Raw genomic sequence first — 23902 nt, forward strand, 5'->3', positions numbered from 1 at the left:
ATAAAGAAATTTAGAAGGAGTAAGAAATAGTCATAAAATATTAAAAGTATTTTATAACTATACTGCTAAAGTTTTCATATTTTCCAAAATATATTTATGGTCAGAAATGTCTATATATTTATTAATTGATAAAGTCATCATGGATATTTTCAGACCAAAATTTGAAAGAAAGCTTTCTACAAGAATTATTTTTAAACTTACTGTTTTTTTTTTCTTTTCTTTCTCCCCAAAGCCCCCCAGTACATAGTTGTATATTCTAGTTGTAGATTCTTTTGGTTGTCCTACGTGGGAGGCCCCCTCAGCGTGGCCTGATGAGCAGTGCCATGTCCACGCCTAGGATGCGAACAGGCGAAACCCTGGGCCACCAAAGCGGAGCACACAAACTTAACCACTCAACCACGAGGCCGGCCCCTAAACTTACTGTTTTATTTAAAACACTGGCTAAATAAAATAATATTTACTATTAAATAGTATTAGAAAAATAATGACAAAATATTTTTGCTTTTTTTTTTCTTAAAGATTGGCACCTGAGCTAACAACCGTTGCCAATCTTCTATTTTTTTTTTTTTCTGCTTTATCTCCCCAAACCCCGCCCCCCCATACATAGTTGTATATCTTAGTTGCAAGTCCTTCTAGCTGTGGGATGTGGGATGCCACCTCAACGTGGCCTGACGAGCGGTGTCATGTCTGCGCCCAGGATCCGAACCCTGGGCCGCTGGAGTGGGGCACGTGAACTTAACCACTCAGCCACGGAGCCGGCCCCCGCATTTCTGTGTCTCATAGTTAGCAAACATACCAAGACAATACCACAAATTGATCAAAATTTCTTTTCTCATTAATATAGATAAAATAATTCTAGATAATCCAGCAAATATTAATTAAAATTTAGAGAGTTTTAATAATTGGCAGGAAAGTACATTAGGCCTGAATTATTCAAATCCAAACATTGCATTCTCTATGTATTCCCTAGGTATTAACAAGTCACCTAACTAGCACTTTAAATTTTTGTTGCTCCCAATTAACATAACAGAAAGGAAAAGCTAGATTGGCAGATCAAGTTACTAAAAGCAAAAGGCTTCTCTACAGTTAGCACTGATTTTCTTAGATTAAACTCACAAGATTTTTATAAAACTATGAGCAATCACTAATATTCTGGAGGTCATGATATTTTAGTTCTTTGGTTCAAAACTTTTTCGTAGGCATCTAAATCATGTCTTTGGCTGGTACCTCAAAGCCATTATGATAAAGACAAGAAGTCTTGTTATTTTCCAAATTATTCTTCCCTTCAGTTGGACTTAAAACCTGGAAGTCATCTTTAACTAATCTGTAGCCTTCATCCTTTACATCAGTGAGCTACTAACTAGTCCAGTCAATTTCTTTTTACCGGTTTCTATGACTCATTATTTCTTTTCTCTTCCTCAGTTACCACCCTGTTCAGACCCTCAGTTCACGCCTGAACTATGAGAATGGACTCCTACACTTCCCCAGATACTGCCATCTAGTCAACCATTTCCTAAGACAAGTCTTCTCCCAACCACACTGCAGTACGGACCCACCTGATTCCTTCCAGAGTCCTCTGCACCCTTGGGTTCTGCAAGTGTGTCTGGACTGCACCTACGGTTACATCTACACTGCGGAATTTATCTGGTTTGATACCCTTGCTACTCAAAGCATAACTGGCAAAACTAAGAGTTCAGGCCACCTCACCCCAAACCTACTGAATCATAGTACATATTTTAACAAGATCCACAGGTTGTTTGTATGCACATTTCAGTTTTCTATTATTCTCCATCAAGAACATTCAACTCCAAGTACACTACTAGTTTCATAAACATACCATTTCTGCATATGTGCTTTTGTTTTTATTGTCTTATGTGCAATGTCCTCTCTTTTCCTCAAAACATGGACACATCCCACCTGGCTAGGTTTCCACCATCTCCACAGTTTTCTCTAAAAACTAAAGTCCACGCTGATCTTAATGTTCTCAAATCTTAAGCTTTTAGTCATTGCCATACACTTTCAATTACATACTGTTTTATATGAAATGTTACTTAAAGTTTTAGTTTTTCTTCCTATACATAGGCTCCTGGAGGGCAGAGGCTATGGCTTATTTTTCTTGTGCATCCCCCTTCTCCATGGTGCTCAACACAGAGCTGAACACAAGGTCGATGCCCAGTAAATATTTGTTGGTTGACTGAGTTCAGTACCTTTTGAAATAATTCCTTGTTCTAGGAAGACCAGATATTCATTATATACATGATGTATTAAAGCTACCCATTCAAGGGCAAATTAAAAGATTAGAGAACTTGAGAAACTATGACTGACTTAATAAAAGTCATATAAACCACAGAATTATTCAATTTTTGCTAGGTCTGGATACTATAAAACAAAAATATTACCTCTGGATTTTCACTTAAATATATTTGTTTAGATATGTTGTTTATTGTACAGATCCACTGCAAGGGGAAAAAACAGAAAAATACGATTAATATTTTTTTCTATAATGCTTCTCTTCTAAAAGAGAATGTTCCATATTTAACTGAAATAGTTTCATTAGACAAAGTAATGCATAATCTTTCTTATAAGATAAATACCTTCCAATATACACAGCATATATATGTATAATATTTGAGGGTATAACGTAACAGAGCATTGAACAGGTTTACCAATTGTTTTTAAACCTCAAACTTATTTCATAAAAGGAAATAAAAAATATAACAATCATGATAAATTATAATTTAATAGTCTGTATTTATCTTTTTATATCATTTCCCTCCTTAATCCCCACCAAACGAGACAGTCTAAACTCAGATAGCATGATTAACTCCAATACAAAAAAATTCAAGAGCTAAATATATTCGTGGTGAATATATTTGACATACTTCCCTTCTTCCAGGTTTATAAATAATTAGTATAGAAAATGCTCTCTGCTCCACATCTTCTGCTTCACTCTCAAGGATTCCAGTCCTGAGGAGCCTAACTAAACTAAACTAATATTCTGTTCGGTAAACCCTGCAGAGAGCAGACATTTGTCTGTGTTCCTCAGAGACCAAAAAGCAAGTTTTAATACCTACTCTTCTCTATGAGATCACCACACAACTTTTAACTTTGTCTTTTACCAACACAATTATAATACCAGATAAAATGGCTCAAAATTTTCATTGAAGACTATTTCTCAAGACAAAGTTTTTGAAGCGTCAGTTCTTGATAGTAACTTACCTTCCAAATTTGGTGTACTAGAAGTAAAAATGGAGCCAAAAATAAAAGACTTGTGAGGAAGAACAGACATTCCCAAATTTTTGTTTTCCTGTCTTTCATTTCCCCAAGGTTTAGTTGCTTCCTGCCATGCTACATCTGCTGCCACTACGTTCTTAATGCAACAAATACTGTCTCAGAGGGTTGGTGAGAGAAGGGAATAAATTAAACTGCCATCTCATGACACTAACAGCCTGCCAGAAAGCAACAGTCACAAGGTCATTTCTGAATTTGAGCCTTTAAAAAGACAGCAGAGAGACAATCTCTAAGGTCTCTCCTTAAAGGTCCAGCTATAAAATTCTGTTGAAACTTAAGAATACTGCTTAAAGACAATAGACTTTTATGGAAAAAAAAAACAACCTTTTTAATTAACTAGAATTTTTCAAATTTCTATGATGAACACATTAATATGCGTTCTGTCATCAGAAAAATATCTTAAGATGTTGCTAAAAAGCTAACTAGATAAAATTTTACCTCTTCATGGTCTTTTTTACTTTCTGCTTGCAAAATTGAAGATCTGAAAAAAAAAGATTTGACCCTCAATATTTTTTTAAAGTACTTTCAACATTATCTGATAACATTTTTTATCTTTGAAGGTATGTATAAAACCAATCAGCATCAAAAAACAAACCCCAAAACACTCAAACAACCAGTATCTTCAGAAAAGAAGACCACCAGAGGCATCAGGACTCAGATTTTCACAACTCTTGACCTTGGCTATCTAGGCCAAGATGTGCTAAAAAAAAAAAAAAACAGGTGCTGGTTTTCAGAAGACAGCCTATGACAAAGGTACACTGCAACAAAGACAATGCAATTCAACTTTCCAACTCTTACCATATATTTCAACACACTAATTTTACTTCATTGATTATTGTCCTTGAATACGGTTAAATAAAAATTTTCAATACATTAATCACTAACAGGGAGATATTTTAGCTTTTCTATAGATGTTATTTTTAGAGTTAGAGAAAAAAATAATCTTCACTAATTTTGATCATACCAGGAAGGTGTACTGGGAAATCATGTTAAGCATTAGCAAAAAACTGAAAATACAAAAATGTAAGTACTTGTAGAAATATATTAACAATGTGGTAATTCTGGCAAATCAACAGAGATTCCCAATATCTAGCGTGAAAACTGACACACGGTAAGTGGCATTCATTATATGTTTATAGAAGGAATATGTAATTAAAACAACCATTTTGCTAAAAGACAGTGAGTCGGCCATAACATCTTAATGTACATAAATAGAGGGGAAAAATGACTTTCAGGGAACCAAGAAGCTGCTTCTGAACGCTAAGAAAGATCAAAAATAATATTTTCATTAAGTAGGAAAAAAATTGCAGATAAACGTCTATCATTAGGAAAATTTTTAAATTATGGTGTACATCCTTTAAGTGGATTACCATGGAGCCATTATGAAATGTTTTTAATAAACGGATGCAAATCCAAATTATAGATACAGCATTTCCTCAACTATTTAAAAATGTATTTAGAAAAGAACTGTAAGGCAACAGACCAAAAAGTTAATTGTTGTTTATGTTTAGTAAGATAATAGCTTTTTTCATATTCCTTTCTATATTTTTCTGTGCTTTTCAAAAATTTATCCTAAAGGCTATTCTATGAATTCTTATTTAACGCAAAGGTCATAGAAGTTTTAAAAACAGCATATAAACATTAATGGACTAAATAATTAATTTGATCAGAAACATTTGACTAATACTTAAAAATAACATTACTTTTAGCACCTACTACATGCTAAGCACATTACATGTGTTAGATTTCTGTTCTTCATCAACAATTTATGAAGTGGGTATCATGAATCCCTCACCCCCATCTTACATGTAGCAAAAATGGAGCTCAGAGAGGTTATGTAACTTGTCTAAGACCACACTGTAAGTAGCGGATCCAGAATTTGAACTTTTGGACCCCAACCAAAGTTGGGGCTCTTTCCACTAACTTGTATTGCCTTCCCCATACCATGCAGAATTTTCACTGACCAGTCTCTTAACATGAAATCACAGGTCTTTACCATATGGCCTTGCTTTGATAACCTCAAAATACTAAGACATCATTTAACCAAGTCAGAAGGAAAAATTGAACTCATTTCTACAAGATTAAAAAGAAAATTATCTTATCTAAAACTAATAGCAACAAATGTTGGAGAGGTTGCGGAGAAAAAGGAACCCTCATACACTGCTGGTGGGAATGCAAACTGGTGCAGCCACTATGGAAAACAGTATGGAGATTCCTCAAAAAACTAAAAATAGAACTACCATACGATCCAGCCATCCCACTACTGGGTATTTATCCAAAGAGCCTGAAGTCAGCAATCCCAAAAGTCCTGTGCACCCCAATGTTTATTGCAGCACTGTTTACAATAGCCAAGACGTGGAAGCAACCTAAGTGCCCATCAACAGACGAATGGATAAAGAAGATGTGGTACATACATACAATGGAATACTACTCAGCTGCAAAACAGAACAAAATCATTCCATTTGCAATAACATGGATGGACCTTGAAAGAATTATGTTAAGTGAAATAAGCCAGCAAGAGAAAGATAATCTGTGTATGACTCCACTCATATGAGGAATTTAAAACTATGGACCAAGAACAGTTTAGTGGATACCAGGGGAAAGGTGGGGTGGGGGGTGGGCACAAAGGGTGAAGTGGTGCACCTACAACATGACTGACAAACATTAATGTACAATTGAAATTTCACAAGATTGTAACCTATCAATAACTCAATAAAAAAAACTGAAAAAAAAATTATCTTAATACATAACACATAAATATCTATGAAATGTCTGAATGAAAAAGAATTATTCTGCATTTCAGTAGTTTAAAATGTTACAGATTTTATTAGTACTACGAAAAAATACTAACTTTTTTCCATCAAAAGAGGTGATCTGAAAACAGTATCGCCTGTCTTCGCAGTCCACAGCCATTACTGAACAGTTGTCTATGTCCATGGCCAGGCCTCCCGCTACGTCCCCACGGGCCTGACTCATTAAGTTTCCACCCTGCGTGAAGTAAAACTGTCTGTCCCAGGTAGATGACACCAAGCCTGTTTTACTAAATGAAGAAAGTACATTCACTGTTAAATAACAACATACCGAAAATCTCATCATAAACCAGACACAAAATAAAGTACATCACAAAGAACCAGCTTGCAAAAAGGCACCATGGTGCCTAGAATATCAATTTTTCAGTCTCTAAAATCAATTCATGTACACTGCCCCACTTGAGTGTGTGTGTATCCAAAATGAGGCTGGAAATTATCAAATTGCAGCTGTTATAATGATGCTCCATAAAATATAGTTCAACTTGCAAGGGAATAAATTCAAAACAAAAGAATTTATTTTACTCCCATGGTTAACTTGTTTTATCCTACCTTCAGCTAAAAACTAAAATTTGACTTGATGGTACAATTATGTATATTTTAAAGTATGATAAATGATATTTAATAACATTCACATGTTATGCTAGATTTATTTAAACTCCAATTGGTTTTTTTAACTGGGTGTTTCATTCATTTATTCACCAAATATTTAAGAGCCTATATGTGGCCGGCACTATTCTCTTCACGGGGGATACAGAGAGCAACACAGCATACCTGTCCTCCTGGAGCTGACATTCTAGTGGGGAGTCAGACACTCTGGTTTCACTTTTTTAAATAATTCTAAATTATTCAATAAATGTCTAAACAGGATTTTACTTTTGAAAATTATTCATGTACCCCATCTGTCAAAAAGTTGACATTAACATCACTAACTAAAAAGATTCAACCTTTAGTAAAAATCAAAACAATTTGGCAGACAACATCAATTATAGATTATATTCACCCCCTATTACCTAAGATAATATACAATATATGAAAATAAGAATAGTTTTCTTACTTCCTAGCATTAAGGTATCCAGCCTTTCGGGTTAAGTTTCGATTAACAGGAAATTTCATGGGATCTGGGTCAGGCACATATAAAGGGTCACTGGCTACTTCCAAATCCTCTATTGTCTGCTGCATGGTCTCGACATCACTGTCCATCTCCCTGCGAACACTATCACAGAGAACAGATTATGTACTACCAACCACAACAGAAAAAGAACTCCCTACCCATCACATTTATTGGTATATTTGTTTCGTACATATTTTCTTAAAGAGAGCAGCAGTGGCATGAGTGGTTACAGTAACATGAACACATTGTGAAACAACTTTACATTTTATTTGAAACTTAGATATTCTGGAAACATACGAAATTCAAAACTAATGAAGCCACACTGAATGTCTGACTTTGGAAGAATTTTCAAACTGCTCTGTCCTGTACCTTTAAAACAACAATCATTTTCACCTCTCTCCATATCTCAGATTGACCACATCACTGCTCAGACTTTTGAACCTGATTAGAAGTGCTTTCTCTCTCTGTCTTCAAGCTTTCCTGGCTTGGAAAGCAAGATTTATTTAGTAATCTCCCATCCATTCCTCATAATTCAGATAATTGTGAAGATAATTCACTTATGAATTATTACATTTCCATTATATTCTGATATAAAACCTAGTTTATAATCAATAAAATAGCATCAGATTTGACACTGTTAGAAATTTCAGAGTTCAGATTCTGTGGAAAAGATGGTGAAAAACTCAGGAGGCATCCATGAGCCATGCAAGAAATACTCTCATGGCAGGGAAAATAGCTCCTCAAGAAATTAAATGGTAAATATTTTTAGTTTATGGCATTTAGCTGTTAACTTATCATTTGCATAACTTCATTTTCAATTTTAAGCAAGAAAATACTTACTTCTGTACGCTTGTTCCAATATTAGTTAAGAATTCTTCCAGTTGTTCATTGAGATTTTCAGAACCCATCTTAAAGAAACTTATCTGGGGCAAGAGGGTATGGGAGTGGCAGGATGAACAACAAAAACACAAAGACACAAAATGCTTAAAGTGAATCATATAAACAACCTCCAAGATACATGGTTATTCCAATTTGCGTAAAAATAGGCTGTAGTTTACAATGACCTACTGGGCATGAAGCCAACAAAGAAACTAGACTTTAAATCTTGTTGTACATTCTTTTATATATTAAGACATGCATAGGTAAACAATTTTTAAAAACTGGAAAACAAATTTTAAAACATTTCAAATAAGTCATATGGATGAACTATTTCATATTTACTACCAAGATAAATAAGGTTTATATCTAAGGAATAATAAGCACTCATATTTGAAGAAATAATCAAATTTCTTTAAACTTGATTTTTGGGGGACTACCATGTCCTCTTATATTACCCAAATTTAATTTTCTAGGCTCCTTCCTGATGCACACCTTTTGGGATACTCTGAAGTTCATTTATTATTTTTAACTCAGGAAGTGTGCAAGGAACATGACACAAATTCAAGCTGTCCATTCTCTTTCAGATCTATTACGAAGCAAGAGTGGAAGCTCCAGCCATAGGCATAACTCTAGAATTCATTCAGCTTTCTGTTCCCTGTCCCCAACTGTGGTGGACAAGATGTAAATATGAGGCAAAAAGTTTCATTTACCCTAACATATCTGAAATCTTAATTTGCAAGGAAAACCATTCTCCCTATCTTCCTTAAAATAGCACTCTGATGACATTTTTAAAATTACTTTTTAAAACATAGGCATAAAGGAGTATTTTGACCTTAGTTTGTAATACCCTTATTCTTAACATAAATATCAAACTTAATATAAAACTTTTAGGACAGTTATGATCGAAAACACAGTACAGTATTCACCTGAGCTTGCATGTACCCAAGTAGAGGTTCTAACAACGCTATTTTCTTTTTGTACTGAAGAGTATTTAATGCACAAAAATAATGCATCATGGTCTGGTGTTGTTTTTTTCTGGAAGTGTAGACATCTTCTATTACTTCATACTTCACCTTTGAGTGAAAAGATTAAAAATACTATTATTTATTTAATATTCAATTATCTTTAATAGTAGCTGTGGGGAAGGGCCCACCCACAGAAAAAGGTGCATCACCAGCAACTGTGCATAGCTTTCTTACTTTCTGAGATATTAGAAATTCTGCAAAATATCGATTAAGATAGTTTCCTGTTTTACTACCAACCACTTCATTTAAAAAATGCATATTAAAAGCAGAATTCTGCAAATAACTAAGAATGGTAACTAAAATTAGTTAACTTAAACAATAACTAAACTAAGCATGGCAGAGAAAGTCTACCACACAGAGGAAAGGCAGACACCATTTGGTATTAACTTAGCCATTAGTCTTTGACCTTAGTCAGTACACAGCATAACACTTTCTCCTCCTGGTTTTCTCCCTACTGCTTCTCCTCTCTTGTACTTGTTTGTTTTCCTTCACCCACACTTAAAATATGTGTGCTCCCTTGAATTCTCCTACTCAGACAATGTTTACTGAGCACCTATCATATAATATACACTAGGCTCTTCTCTCTTCCTGCTTTCCTTAGATTACCAAATCAAATACTAAGAATATTCCACTACACCAATGACTCCCAAATTTTCATTTCCTGCCCCTCACTTTCCCAAGTGTCAGAGAAAGCACAACTCCAGCTGGGCTTTGTGTGTGTGTGTGTGTGAATGTACTGGAAATGTACAAGACTGCAGAGAGTATCCAGTATCTTCCCCATAAAATCTGCCCCTATACTTTGCTTCTTAGCTCTCTTAATTATCCCAAGATCCATCCTGTCATCTAAGAATTCTAGGACTCATTTCTGATTCTTCCTCCCACCGTAAGTCTTGTCAATTCTACTTAGGGAATATCTTCCAAAAGCACTCCTTCCTCTCCACTTTCAATGTACACTTTAGTTGAGACTCCCCTAATGTCTTTCCAAACTATTCCGATACTTTTTCATTGGATTCCCTCCTCTGGTTTTGTCCCTTTCACATTTCCATTAGTGTTTTTATTGGGTAACACAATTGCATAGCGTTACCTACTTAAGAATCCTTTGGTGGCTGCCCGCTCCCTCTAACACAAACTTCAAAGTTACTAACATAGTAATCTGGCCCCAAACTACTACTTTCTTGTCATATCTGCCATACTTCCCCAAATACATCCTATGTTCCAGATACACTAAAATGATTATCTTTCCATTATCCTAATAATAATTATTGCTAGAATTTAATGAAAACTCGCTATAAGCCAGGTTATAAGCATTAAGCTCGCTATAAGCATTATCGCATTTCATCTTCACAACCACTGCGTTTTTTTGGTAGAGAAATAAAGGCTTGACATTAAGCAACCAGTGTGTGACCTCAGGCAAATAAGTGGCAGAGCTGAGATTTGTCCCCAAGCAATCTGACTCCAGAGCCAGTTTTCTTAACCTTTACACTCTCCAGACGCCACTATGTACATATACAAAGGCTGTTTTTCTTCCAGGAATGCCTCTCCCTTGTCCCAACCAGTGACATCCACTCATCTTCGATGCAAATCTCACCTCTAAAAGTGCAACCTTTCCCAATTCACCAAAGTTAACTGCTGCCCTCTCTGTGCTCTCCCAGCATTTTGTTAAGACTTCTATTGCTGCACTTAACTCAGCGTTAACTCATGCGTTCTCTTCATCCTTGTACTCTGGCATCTAGTCCAGTCACAGGCCTTGACAACTGTGGATTATCCACTCCTTGAGGGCAGAAGTAAAGCCTATTCATAATTCCCCCATGGTATCTGACATACAGTAGGCGCTCAATAAATTCTTTAAATAAAATAAAACTGGAGACAGAATGTTTTTAAAAATACCTAGAAGAGCCAGAAGTAATGTAAAACATGCCAAAATTCATACCTAGAGCTTTTAACTACTTCTCTAAGGCAAAGAACAAAGTAATGTAAATCTAAAAAGGTATGTATTTTATCAATATTTGCACCAATAAGTAATTAGTGAACTAAAGTTAGAAATGGAAAGATTTTTGTCCTGAACTTTGTGTGAGAAACATTCCCTTTACTGTGTCACAGTAGCTGTTGCACAGTAAATCCTACTCAGTCATGGATTCCCACAAGTTGTCACTGTGTGCCTCCTAGCAGGTGCAGCCAAGGCTGCAGACACCAAAATCCAGGCACAGAGATCACCTCCCTCACAAACATCTAGTGCAGGCCTACTCATCAAGACTTGGATTAGGGGCCGAGAGAGAAATGATCTTAAGGAGCATCCGGATGAATTTGTTAATATTCTGTTCTTTGTTCTTTACTTAAATGCATTTATACTCAAATACAGTATAATATTTCTGTGTTTCACTCCTTGAAGAAGTATCAAAAAATATATGTACATATTCTCTGTAAATGAGGAGGTCCTAAGAGAATTTCATTGAATTATGCAACAATTCAACTTTTTATCTAAGTATCAAAAGACACTTTTGAATCCATATATGGTCAAATAAAAATAGAACAAAAGCAATGTTAAGAAAATACAAAGCAAAAGGAGGCAATGTTGTATACTGGGCATCAATTACATTTTTTGAATAGTCATGTTTACTTAGAAAATTTTGTCAGCAGAAAAATATTTTGCTTAAAAAGATAATTACTAATTTTCTGATAATTAACAATTATCAGAAAGGCCTTGAAACAACTAGAAGGAAAAACTAAACTAATGGCAATACAGCAAAACAGACAAAGTAACTCCTGGATACTATTTCTAAACAGGAAAAACTAGACCACCCAATCCAGCAGTTGTTAATTGTGATACTGAAGGAGTAAGTATGTATCACACCTTGTCATTTTCTCTTTTTTTTGATAATCGGCTGTATCTGTTAATTGCAGCATCATGATCTGGAAAAGAGAAACGACTTTTAACAACAATACAACAGTACTGTGCAAAATTTATAAATGCTGTGAATGGTCTTCACGTGTGCAGCTCCCATCAAATGTACTAAAGCAAGATAAGAACTCTCTACTATACAATCACTGCACCCAAACGTCCCCACAGCCAAATTTCCCCTAAAGTTTGTGTCTGCTTATTAAATTGGGAAATATTTAATTCAAAGGAAACTGAAATCCACTAAAAGCTTTTTAAAGTATTTTTTAGTACAAAAATAGAAAATTCTCATTAAAGAAAATTTGGAATTTATAGGAAAACAAGGAAGTGAAAAAAATTATTATACCATCTCCTTAGGTTTTATGATGATAGCAAACCACAAGATTTGATTTAATTTCCTTTTAAATTTTTCTTGTAGCAGAAACAGTGCAACTTAAATAACACTGATTTAAATAATGTTCACTTAACTTTTAATTAGATTCATTTTTTCAATTATTACATAAAATCTGGCCACAGATATGTGTTGATAAAGAAATGCATCATTACAAGAAATAACTGTAAAATATTCAGAGCTTACCATTACTAGCAATCTGAAACACTTCCTTTAATGTCAATATCTCTGGAAAAGTTCAAGAATAATTTCAGGTTAGCATATTTATGAAATATCTTGAATTTTGTTCAGAAAACAGTAACTGCCAGTTAGCTATAATTAAAATGCCAAATAATATTTCATACTTCAACAAAGTGAAAAAATTATTCTGTGTTTCAGCTAGTCTATGGAACATTTACTAATAGCAACAGTTACACCACAAGAAAATCTCCTTGACACAAATTAGTGATATGACACAAAAACAAATTTTAAAACCACTGCACATTCTAAGATACGCAAATATCTGACTTAGTACCAGAATCCAACTTACTAATTCATTTTTTGATATTAACTCTAATCATTAAAGTTCAAATGCTGAATGAGAAACAAAAAACATTTTCTTAATAAGATTATGACATTTAGTCAATCTAAGGATTGAGAAAAGAAATGTTTCTTATCTTAGAAATGACTATTCTTGAGGATCACCATCACAAATATAACTCCATCTCTAAAATACATTAGTCTTGATTCCAAATATAATTTAAATGCTTTACGATCCACTGATACATGAGTTCAATGTTTTTCTTCTATCTACATATTTTGTAAATAAGTCTGTATGATTGTCTGAGATTGTAAAGTATAAGATAGCAAAGCCAATTCTATAAAACTCATTTTATCACCTAATAATCCTAAACAGGGAAAAAATAAAACACCATAAATTACTAAGTCATGGGTTGCCAGATGTGCCAGCACCCCTACCTTCCACCACTCCAGCCTATTAAACACACCTCCACCTCCTGTGCCACTGTCTCAGTTCGGGCCTTGGTCATACCTCACGGGACTCTCACAACTTCCTAATCTGTTCTCCTAGATGTCAAACCACTCTATTCCACCCTCCAAAAACAAAGGGATTGTGTCTCTCTACTTCTTAAAGACTTCCACTGGCTTCTCTTTGCTTATAAACTCACGTCCAATATCTTTAGCATGATCCAGTCCCCAACAATCTACTTCTAGATTTGTCTCCTGCCACACCCCAAGACATCCAACATTGTGGCTATACTGAATTTCCCATCATTCTCAAAACAAGCCACGTTATTTCTACAATTCATCCTTTGGTGTTTTCTATTCCCTCTAACAGAACAATGACTCTTCTGGCAAATTCCTCATCATTGCTCAATGCTCATGTCACATCCTTAGTGAAGACTTTCTGACACCCTGGTCTAAGCCCCCACAGCATATTGCTTATTCCCTAATTATAAGAGACAGAGTATCATAATTATCTGTTCACCCATCTCCTTCTCTGGGCTTTCTCAAGGGAAGTGACCTCTTATTCATATCCGTATTCCTCAGCATCCAGTTTAACATCTAGCAGGAGCTCCTGTAAATGTTTAGTGACTAATTAAAGTGAAAGTGGCACAAGTTGTAGTTAGAAATGGTTAAGGTAAAGAGTTATATGCATTTTACAAGCAATGATCTTCTGATAGCTAATGAATGTAAACATAAGCTTGACCTCAATACCTTTCAGATCTCTTTCTTTAAACTGGGTAATGGGGAACATCATGGCATCAGCAAGCTGCGTCGAAAGTACCGCATGACAAGAGCTAAGCTAGTAAAAGAAAGACCAAAAAGGCCAAATAACTAACTGTACAGAGAGATTTAACCAGTGTTGTGTAAATTAAACAAAATCTAGTAAAATGGTGTTGATACATTTTACATGAGAACACTAAAAATTATGCGAGACAGTAAAAAATATACAGTCAAAAAATTCCATTTACAATTCATAGAAGAAAACATAGGATAACCTTGGATTTGGCAATGGTTTCTTACATATGACACCAAAAGCACAAGCAACAAAAGAAAATATTAAGTGGACTTCATCAAAACTAAAAACTTTAGTGCATCAAAGGATACTATCAAGAAAGTAAAAAGACAACCCACAAAATGGGAGAAAATATTTGCCAATCACATATCTGATAAAGGACTTGTATCTAGAATAAAGAACTCAAATTCAGTAATAAAAGACAAACAAGCCAATTAAAAAATGGGCAAAGGTCCGAATAGACACTTCTTTAAAGATAGATAAATGGCCAATCAGCACAGAAGAAGATGCTCAACCTCATTAGCCATCAGGAACACGTGCATCAAAACTATAATGAGATACCACTTCACACCCACTTACATGGCTATAGTAAAAAATATAAATAAAAATAACAAGTGTTGGTGAGGATGTGGAGAAATTGGAAGTCCCCTACATTACTGGTGAAAATGTAAAATTGGGCAGGAGATGTGGAAAACAGTTCGGCAGTTCCTCAAAAAGTTAAACATAAAATTATCACATAACCCAGCAATTCCAATCCTGGGTGTAGACTCAAAAGAACTGAAAACTGGTGTTAAAAAAAAAAACAAAAAACTTGTACATGAATGTTCACTGCAGCACTATGCGCACTAGCCAAAAGGTAGAAAACCACCCAAACGTCCATCAACTGATGAAGAGATAATTTTATTCAGCCAAAAAACAGAGTGAAATTCTGAGACATGCTACAACATGCATAAACCTTGAAAAAATTATGCTAAGTGAAAACAGACAGGCACAAAAATCCACAAATTAGCGGCCGGCCCCGTGGCTGAGTGGTTAAGCTCTCACGCTCTGCTTCGGCGGCCCAGGGTTTCGCCAGTTTGAATCCTGGGCGCGGACATGGCACCACTCATCAGGCCATGCTGAGGCAGCATCCCACACGGCACACATAGAAGGACCCACAACTAAAAGTACACAACTATGTACCGGAGGGCTTTGGGGAGAAAAAGGAAAAATAAAAAAAAAAAATCTTTAAAAAAAAAAAAATCCACAAATTGTATGAGTCCATTTATATCAAATATCCAAAATAGGCAAATCCAGAGAGAGAGAAAGCAGATTTGTGGTTGCCAGGAGCTGAGGGGCAAGGACGTGGGGAATGCCTGTTAATAGGCACAGAGTTTCCTGTGGGAGGATGATGAATATGTTCTGGAACATCAGTGGGGAAGGTTGCACAACATTGGGAACATACAAAACGTCACTAGTGGTAAATTTTGTTATATATATTTTACCACAATAAAAAAAATTTCATTTCCTACAAATATTTCTTCATATTGATCCCTTGGGACAAAATTTTGCTAAAATGAATTATTAAAATATATCAAAAAATTACTTTTCCAGTTAGACTAGAAAAGATAGAAGCATCTAATGGTTCATGTGAAAAGAAGAGCATTCGTTGCACTAGTGGAGAAAAGTTATGGACTCTCCAAACATCTCTTACCACCTTTCTTCCTCCTAGCTTCTAGGGCTTTCTTAATGGTTTGTTCTGATGAGTGGTTAGAGAAATTGGACTGGGAGTAGAAAAGACCATACCTATATGTTTATTCTCTGAAAACAATTTGTTTTAATCAGACAAAGAAAGTATTGTTTTTACAATACAGCCACCAACATGTGTAAATAAGGTCCTTCTTTAAATAGTAATCTTTTATAATAGAACTTCACTCATATAATAAAACTTCCCAATAAAAGCTAAACAACTTGAGTAACTTAATTATAAGACCACTTATTCAAGAAAAATAAAATAAGCACTTACCTCATCTATAACTTTTGAAAACTGTTGCAAAGTAGAGCTCATAACTTCATCATCACCCCCCAATGGAAAACGCTGAAAAGTGAGAAACAGAGGTGAGGTAAAGGTCCAATGGTGCATGTCTTTTGTGAATAACATTTTATAATTTACATTTTTAAATAACTTCAGAAATTTTTAAAATTTTGAATAAGTTTTAAAAATGTCATTTCAATAAAACAATGTAATTCATATAATTAAAAAACATTAATTAAAATGTTTGCTAAGCAACCAACTAACATAGTATATAGGAATGCACACCCTTCTAGGAGTTCAAAGATTTGGTGTCTAGCTCCAGTTCCTCCAATAACCAGCTGTGTAACCTTGACCAAGCCTCAGTTTCTTCATTTGTAAAAAGAAGAGAGGTAAATTAGATAACCTCTGTATCTAACATTACATCATTAAAATTAGGGACTGGCCCTGTAGCCGAGTGGTTAAGTTTACGTGCTCGACTTCAGTGGCCCAGGGTTTCACTGGTTCAGATCCTGGGGGCAGACATGGCTCCACTCATCAAGCCATGCTGAGGTGGTGTCCCACAGAGCACAACCAGAAGGACCACAACTACAATATACAACTATGTACTGGGGGGCTTCAGGGAGAAGAAGAAGAAAAAAATAAGACTGGCAACAGATGTTAGCTCAGGTGCCAATCTTTAAAAAAAAAATCATTAAAATTAGATATAAATGCTGTAACGGAATTTCAATGGCATATCAAAATTCAAAAAAGCTTAGGATTCTTGATGAGAAATTCTATTTATCTATACAGATACTGTACCACTGCATGTTTTAAATTATGCTTTTAAAAGTTTCAGACACAATACCTGTTTTTCATATTCTTTTAAAAGTTTTGAAGTCAGATGTGTTGCTGCACTTAATTCATTCTATGGGAAAAAATTGGCATTCAAATTAAAACAATATTACTGATTAAGAAAATACTTTTAGATGAAGATACCTACGCCACTTTTATTTATCACTTAACATAACTACTGTACAACATGTTTTCTAAAACTCTCATTAAATCACTGGAAAGGGAACTATCATTAAAGCACTTTAAAGGGAAACTCAAACCATGAAACATATACCATCAAGGAATTCAGCAGTGTTCCAAGTGTGTGCTTCTTTTAGCTAATAAAAACTAAACATTAAATTTTGTTAAAGCTTTAAAGCTAGAAGTAAACTGTACATAATCTTAGCAAAATCTTAAGAGATTCTAGATTGATGACTGATTATCCTTCTCTTTAGATACTAGATCATGATAAGCATTTAATAACATACAACTGAACCATGGTCAACTTAGTCATATAATACAGCAACATAGCCATATGAAGGAAATACTTTTTTAAAGTGTTTTTTTCAGTAAGAAATATAATGACAAAAATAAAATTTCTTTTACATATTAAGCTCTGTGGTCAGAAAGTAAATCTTGAGAGATCACAAGGAAAAGAAATAATGATCACAGCAACTTGTAAGTACATAGTGAAACTGTGATCCAGAAAGGAGAGAAAATGAGGAGGAAAAAAATACAACTTGTACACTTAATTAATCCCAAAGAAAGTTTATCATAGAACTCAGGTTGCTATTAAGGCTTATAATTAAGTTACATAAACAGCCTTAAATCTTACGCCTATTCAAGAAAAAAAATCTAGTCACATCCTCCTTAAATCCCTCTCCTCATACCCCAAAGCTACATCTACTTCTTATTACCTTCTTCTAACTAGAGATACATTACTTTCAAATCCTCCACTCAAAAAGGGGAAGTATTCCGTAAGATTAAAAGCACGATTACAGAACATACCAATAACAATATGGGATTTTCAGTCAAAAAACTTAGGCAAATATGACTATCAGTGAATTTCAAAAGAAAGCTGTTACAGTATTTGGGGAGAATGGGCAGATGCTTCTATCTTCATCACTTTTGTAGTGCTACAAACTATACACTAGTAACTGAAATGTGAGCTCTGCAATACAAAATACTTAGTGTTCTTTCATCCATTCAACAAATATTTATTACTATGAACCCAGAACAGGGCTAGACACCAGCAAATAAGACAGATACTATCTCTGTCCTCAGGGGCTTACAGATTCATTTTTAAAAAGCACTGACTCAGCCTTTAGCTTTTTACCTGTGCATCATAAATCCGATGCATAGCTTGATACAACTGGTTCATATAATTGGAAATAGCTGTAGCATCTTCTTCAAATACACCCAGTAAAGACCTTGTCTGTATAAAATAAAAGCAGTATGTTTATGTTAACCATTACATAAATCAGATGGAAAAAATTTTTAAAAATCTTAAAAAAGGAAAACTCCTAGGATATTAAAGCCCTAATAATACTGAGTTGTAATCTAGTCTCTCTCTTTGATAGTAATGCCAAGATGTTGGGGTTCTTTGTTCTCGATTTCACGTCATTAAAACAGAGGGATTTTCCAATTACATCACATAAACTTTAGAAAGAGCAACAAAGGTATATTTTTATGAATTAAAAAGTCTGTAATTAAACTGAAAACAAATCAGTAGAAATGTTCAGGCCTAAATTAACAGTATTCCATGTCTAAATATTTGAAATGTCTTATTTCAGGATAACTTAGTATGATTTCTCTTCTTCTATGGTCTCTTCTAGTAGTGCCAAACCCCTCCCATCATAATCCAAAATAATACCATAGTACCCCTCCCCAACACGGCCTATAAAATGCTAACTAGATTTTTCTGAGTGCAGAATTTCAGGTTGTTTCTTCTTCATCTTCTTCTTCTTTATACATTTTTATATTGTTAGGCATTTTTTTTTCCAAAGAGCATGTAAAAAATATCTTCATGTTAAGGGGGAAAAACTTGTCAGTAAGTAAATGTTAAGACGGTCAATAAAAAGGATCAGAGATAAGGAAACTCAGCGTATCAAGGCAAGATATGCTTAGCTTTTTATACACCAAAGGCATGGGAAAAATTAAAATAACTATTGAGATAACTGTAGCTTAAAATCTAAAAGATGACCTTGTATTTTTATTCTACAAATAGTTAATTTATGCCTGAGCCTTAGAAGTTGGTTTTTAAAAATCAACTTATTCTTTAGCTTCCTATTTTCAGAAGAGGAAGCTAAATTGATACGGTTAAAAAAACCCATGAAATCATTATGCCACTATATGAGGTCCACATTCTCAGTCCTCTACTTCCCCATGCCCCAGAGATGGAGATCTAACAGAATCTTTTTATTTTTTAGCTCTAGGGCCCGACTCCCATTCCCCCAAAGTGCTGTCTTAAGATGCAGAAAAGAAAGCATCAAGAAATCTTGCCTGGCTAGTGCCACTCTTAAGAAAAACCTGCCACTTAGTTTTATTTTTTTTCCCCAAAAATTATCATTCGAATTCAAGGAATTACACATTTATGCAATAAGCTGTAGTGGAACTAAATTTAAAAGATCTTCTCAGCCCTAAATGAGGTTGAAACAGGTTCCCTATTTAAAGCTAATGTCAAGTTCAACACTGTATGTGACCATTTAAAGTTAGCAGCTTACAAAAAACACCATCAATAGGGTACCATTTCTTTGAACCTATGATGGCATCCTCTGAGAGCTGCACCATTTTTTTATACTACTAAAACAAACAAAACAATGCTGGCAATTAAGCTATGATTTAAGGTTTTCTTATGGCTTGAAACTTTATGGAAGCAGATCTTTATATAGAATTTCATATAAAACTCTCATATAAACATAAAAAGGAAAACACAAGCAGCATAAATTTAATACAATCCTAAAATTTCTTCAGAGTTCAACTCTTGTGCGTTACTTTTTAATACAAAAGTCATCAATATCCATGTTTTCTTAGCCAATGTTATTCTGTGCCATGAGGAGGTGACAAATATTCCTTAGAAGTGCTTCACTTTTGCCCCCAATTATTTTCTTCCAAACCATCAATACCCATTCAGCAGGTACAATGGTGGCACTCGCTTCATCTCATCAGGTGTCAAAGGAATATTTTCAGACAACACACAGGACTGATACATCCTTCAAGTGGTTGTTAAACTGATCTGTTGGCTGAACACTGAGAGGGTACAATTGGGTAGTTATGCCACTAGGAGAAACAATCAAGTGTGTACATCTGCAACCGATTACGAGTAAAACATTATCAACTGTAAGGGTCATCTCAATGTCAGTGATGTTAAAATGTGGGGAAAAAAGCACGTCTCATAATCTATGAGTATTTCATTTTATGCCAAAGAAACGAGCCTCCATTTGGGATTGGAGTTTGTCTTCACAGTTCTAGCACGGATGAATCATTGATAAGATATATATCTACACATAAAATCAATTATTTTTTAAAGATCATACCTGTTAATAATTAGGAAGCGTCATTTTGTTTCTGATTTTTAACACAATATATAAGCATGGACAAGGCATCTAGTGTAGTCTTAAAATTTTCTGCCTCAAAAGATGCTATGATCTTTTGCAGAATGGTATGGTTTGGGCAAGATAACTCTAAAGCTGTTTATGTTCCAATAGGTGGATTTAGACTTGCAAATTTCCCCCTATTTTAATACTTAGTTACTGTAAACCAAGACTAAAAAAGGATAACTGTAATTCAAGTTAGCCTTTCATGGTTCCCAGGCTCTAACTTTTTTACATAGCAACTGGCAGGCTACTTTTGATTAGAATCAAATGATCTAATAGAAACTTAGCCATATCAGGAGTTTTAAAAGTTTTCATGCTCTTCATTACTCAATTTCTTGGACTCTACCCTAGATAAACAGTCCAATGAGAACAAAAATTTATGCCCAAAAGCATTAATCTCAGCCCTATACATAAAAAGCAATACTTGAGAAAAACTCTAAAAGTCCAACAATAGGACAACTGTTAAGTCAGTTAAGGAAACATGCAATCTTTAAATTTTTTTATTCAGAATGTAATAATATGTGAAATACTTAAGCTAAAATGTTAAGTTAAAGCCAAATAGAAACTGTTATGCACAATATAACCTCAATTACATTAAAATGTGTAAGAGAAAAAAAACCTAAAAAGAAGAAAGCAAACCGTTAACAGGGTTTGCTGCTGGGCACATGCCAGGTAACTATGTTTTCTTTTCTGTACCTTTCAATTTTTCTGGAGTAAACAACTCTGTTTTTATAATCAGATACAAAAATAAAAACATTCACTATCTATGACAGGTCAGGTTCAGAGAAGTTGAGTAACTTGCCCTAAAGCAAAGGGTACTAAGTGGCAGTGAAGACTAAAACCCCTTATATCCTGAATCCCAGATCCAGCGCTTTCCATCCTGCCACAGGTTCTCGCTAAGAATTACAAGCATCTTCCCTTTCTAAATCCCAGTGGTCCCAACCAATTTTCCCAAGTAAATATTACCTAGTTCAAATTTATTACATCTAGAAATTGAAAGAATACCAATGTGGCTATTTCATTAAAAATTACTGCAAAACTGATACTAATACAGTACACGCTTGTAAAAAAACACAATTAATGCTCAAATTGTAAACTCTTGCGTGAAAAGTTCAACAAAATAGATAAGTCAAGAGATTATATCCTCCTCAGAAGTCCTGGGTGGGGCACTGTCAACCCGTTCTGAGCTGTGTAGTCTTTACCGGCTATAAAAACCAGGCCAGATAACAGGAGAAAAGCAAGGCAATCTGTTGAGTCTTAACATAATAAAAAAGTGAAATGACACAGGGAACCTGACCAATACATCCCACAACATTTTTGCAAAACATCTGAAACGAACAGCTTATAACTTTATACTATAGAAATCATTAAGAAGTTGAACTGGCTATTCTGGCGGTCAAGACAAGCCAAGATGTAGGTTTCTGTGTGTCAGCAGAGGCTGATAAGAGTAAATTACCAGCAGGCAACTGGTATGCGAAGATAACTTTCAGCAGGAAAAAACAAATCAATTCCACAATCAGAGCCCAATTTCAACTCTGCAGTTAAAACTGGCACAAAATCCATGGCAGATGTGTCATCCAGAAGACGGGGATGTAGCCTATTCCTCCTAATTTTGGGGGCCATACCAAACAGTTACGACACATGAAATCGTGCAATTCTATTTCTAAATGAGCATTTCAGAAAATTTACTTCATTCTAAGTGGTAGCCAATCGACAACATCCTCTTAAATTGCTTAAATTATTGTGTAAAAGACAGGCTTAGGGATGAAGTGTCTCAACGCAAGTTACAGCCCCCACTAATATTGCTGATTTCATTCTTTAGTATTGAAAACCTAACAGTTACGTTTTCCTCGACTGTCTGAGGCTAGAGCAACCCCACTAGCATCATCCCCAATGCACAGAACACAAAACATAGGGCTTTTATTTTGATGAGTTTATTAGGGCCAAGTCTGCAACGAGCTGGAGCCGCGAGGCCGCCGTCCATCACCCGCCGCGCACAGCTCGAGTGACAGCGGATGCAGTCGCGGCACGACACCAGGCACACTCGGCGGGGAGGCTCCGGGACCCACGACGGGCTTCGCCGATGACCCCCCACACGGGCAAATCAACAGCCTTTCAGCATCTCCCGAATGAAAACTATCCGTTTCCTTCCCTAGCTTGTTCAGAAATTATTAAGTCTACCGGGCTTTCTTCTCCAAAGAGGTTTTCGGGGCGAAAATTCCAAGATCAGGATTTATTACCTCACCTCACGGCGATAAAAACGCACCTTTGGTCAAATACAAGGGAGCCCCGCGCGCGTGCGTGACCGCTGGGCCCACGAACCAAGGCGGCGGCGGCTCGGTCGCCGCCCGCCGACGTTCCAGAGTCGGCGCGCAGCTCTCCGCCCAGCCGCGCAGGCCCACGCGGGCCTCGGGCGAGCGGCCCGGCCTCGGCGGCTCGGGGTGCGGCCCGCGACGGGCGGGGGCGCTGGGCGGCGAAGCCCACCTGGGCCGGGGCGGGCACCTGCGGCCGCGGCGGCGCAAGGCCTGGAGGCGGCCCGCCCCGCCCCCTCCCCCGCCGCCGCCTGCACCTCACCTGCGGGCTGTCCTCCAGCGTCTCCTCGATGGGCAGCTTGTCGATCCCCGGCATCGTGGCGGAAGGAGGGCGGCGGCAAGTGACGCACCGGCCCGCCTGCAGCAGCTGACCCGCGCCCGCCCTCTCTCGCAGGCGCTGCCGCCGTCGCCACCCGTGCCGCCCTAACCAGGCGCCGAGCGGCCCCGCGGGAAATCCCGCCCCCTCGTCCTCCATGCCCCGCCTCCCGGCGCGCCCATTGGCTCGCGGCGACGCCCGTCAGCGCGGCGGGGCCGGCCGGGAGGTTACCGTGGCGAGCGCCGGCCTCGGGGGTGGCGGAGGCGGCGCGGCCTTCGCGCAGCTAGCTCCTACTGTGTGGGCCCGCGTCGGGAGGTAGATCGTAGGGGAACGTCTGTCTCTCCTCACGGCGTGTGTCTCCGAGAACCAGAGCCTCGAGTGAGGACCAGCCTGGGGAATTCGGGAGGGTCTTACGTCTCCGCCACATTTTTCGTCGGAGACCTTGGAAGAGGCTCTACGGCTGACGTTTTTCTTTAGTATCCTCAAATTAGAACCTTCCCAACCCTGCCCGAAGCGTCCAGTACCCACCTCCCCCACCCCCACCCGCAGCAGAATGGTGCCGGCTAACTCAGATGTCTGTGGGATCCTACATTATGTTCTTAAGAGGATTTTCCGGTAAATTCGTGGACCGTGGACTCGAAATAATTTTTCTC

General features: G+C 36.6%; 1 protein-coding gene across 3 annotated transcripts in view; it reads right to left on the reverse strand.

Moving 5' to 3' along the window:
* The window catches only part of APPL1 (adaptor protein, phosphotyrosine interacting with PH domain and leucine zipper 1), a 33807-nt gene extending 10107 nt beyond the window's left edge, over positions 1-23700 (reverse strand). For 2 of the 3 annotated variants that reach the window (XR_006517175.2, XM_044753972.2), the window contains exons 1-13: positions 23196-23700; positions 18362-18460; positions 17060-17119; positions 16207-16278; positions 14120-14207; positions 12590-12631; positions 11968-12026; positions 9018-9164; positions 8053-8135; positions 7156-7314; positions 6143-6331; positions 3730-3772; positions 2400-2456 (exon numbers count right to left, since the gene is read on the reverse strand). Coding sequence is in view for 2 of the 3 variants with exons in the window: in XM_044753972.2 (XP_044609907.1) it covers positions 2400-2456; positions 3730-3772; positions 6143-6331; positions 7156-7314; positions 8053-8135; positions 9018-9164; positions 11968-12026; positions 12590-12631; positions 14120-14207; positions 16207-16278; positions 17060-17119; positions 18362-18460; positions 23196-23408 (1311 nt within the window). In the remaining variant the exon portion in view is untranslated. Of the gene's footprint in view, positions 1-2399; positions 2457-3729; positions 3773-6142; positions 6332-7155; positions 7315-8052; positions 8136-9017; positions 9165-11967; positions 12027-12589; positions 12632-14119; positions 14208-16206; positions 16279-17059; positions 17120-18361; positions 18461-22887; positions 23160-23195 lie in introns of those variants that run through there. The other variant, XM_044753973.2, reaches the window with a different exon arrangement.
* Between the last annotated feature and the right edge of the window lie 202 nt (positions 23701-23902).

The sequence above is a fragment of the Equus asinus genome, chromosome 21 (assembly GCF_041296235.1).
Source record: "Equus asinus isolate D_3611 breed Donkey chromosome 21, EquAss-T2T_v2, whole genome shotgun sequence".
NCBI lineage: Eukaryota > Metazoa > Chordata > Mammalia > Perissodactyla > Equidae > Equus > Equus asinus.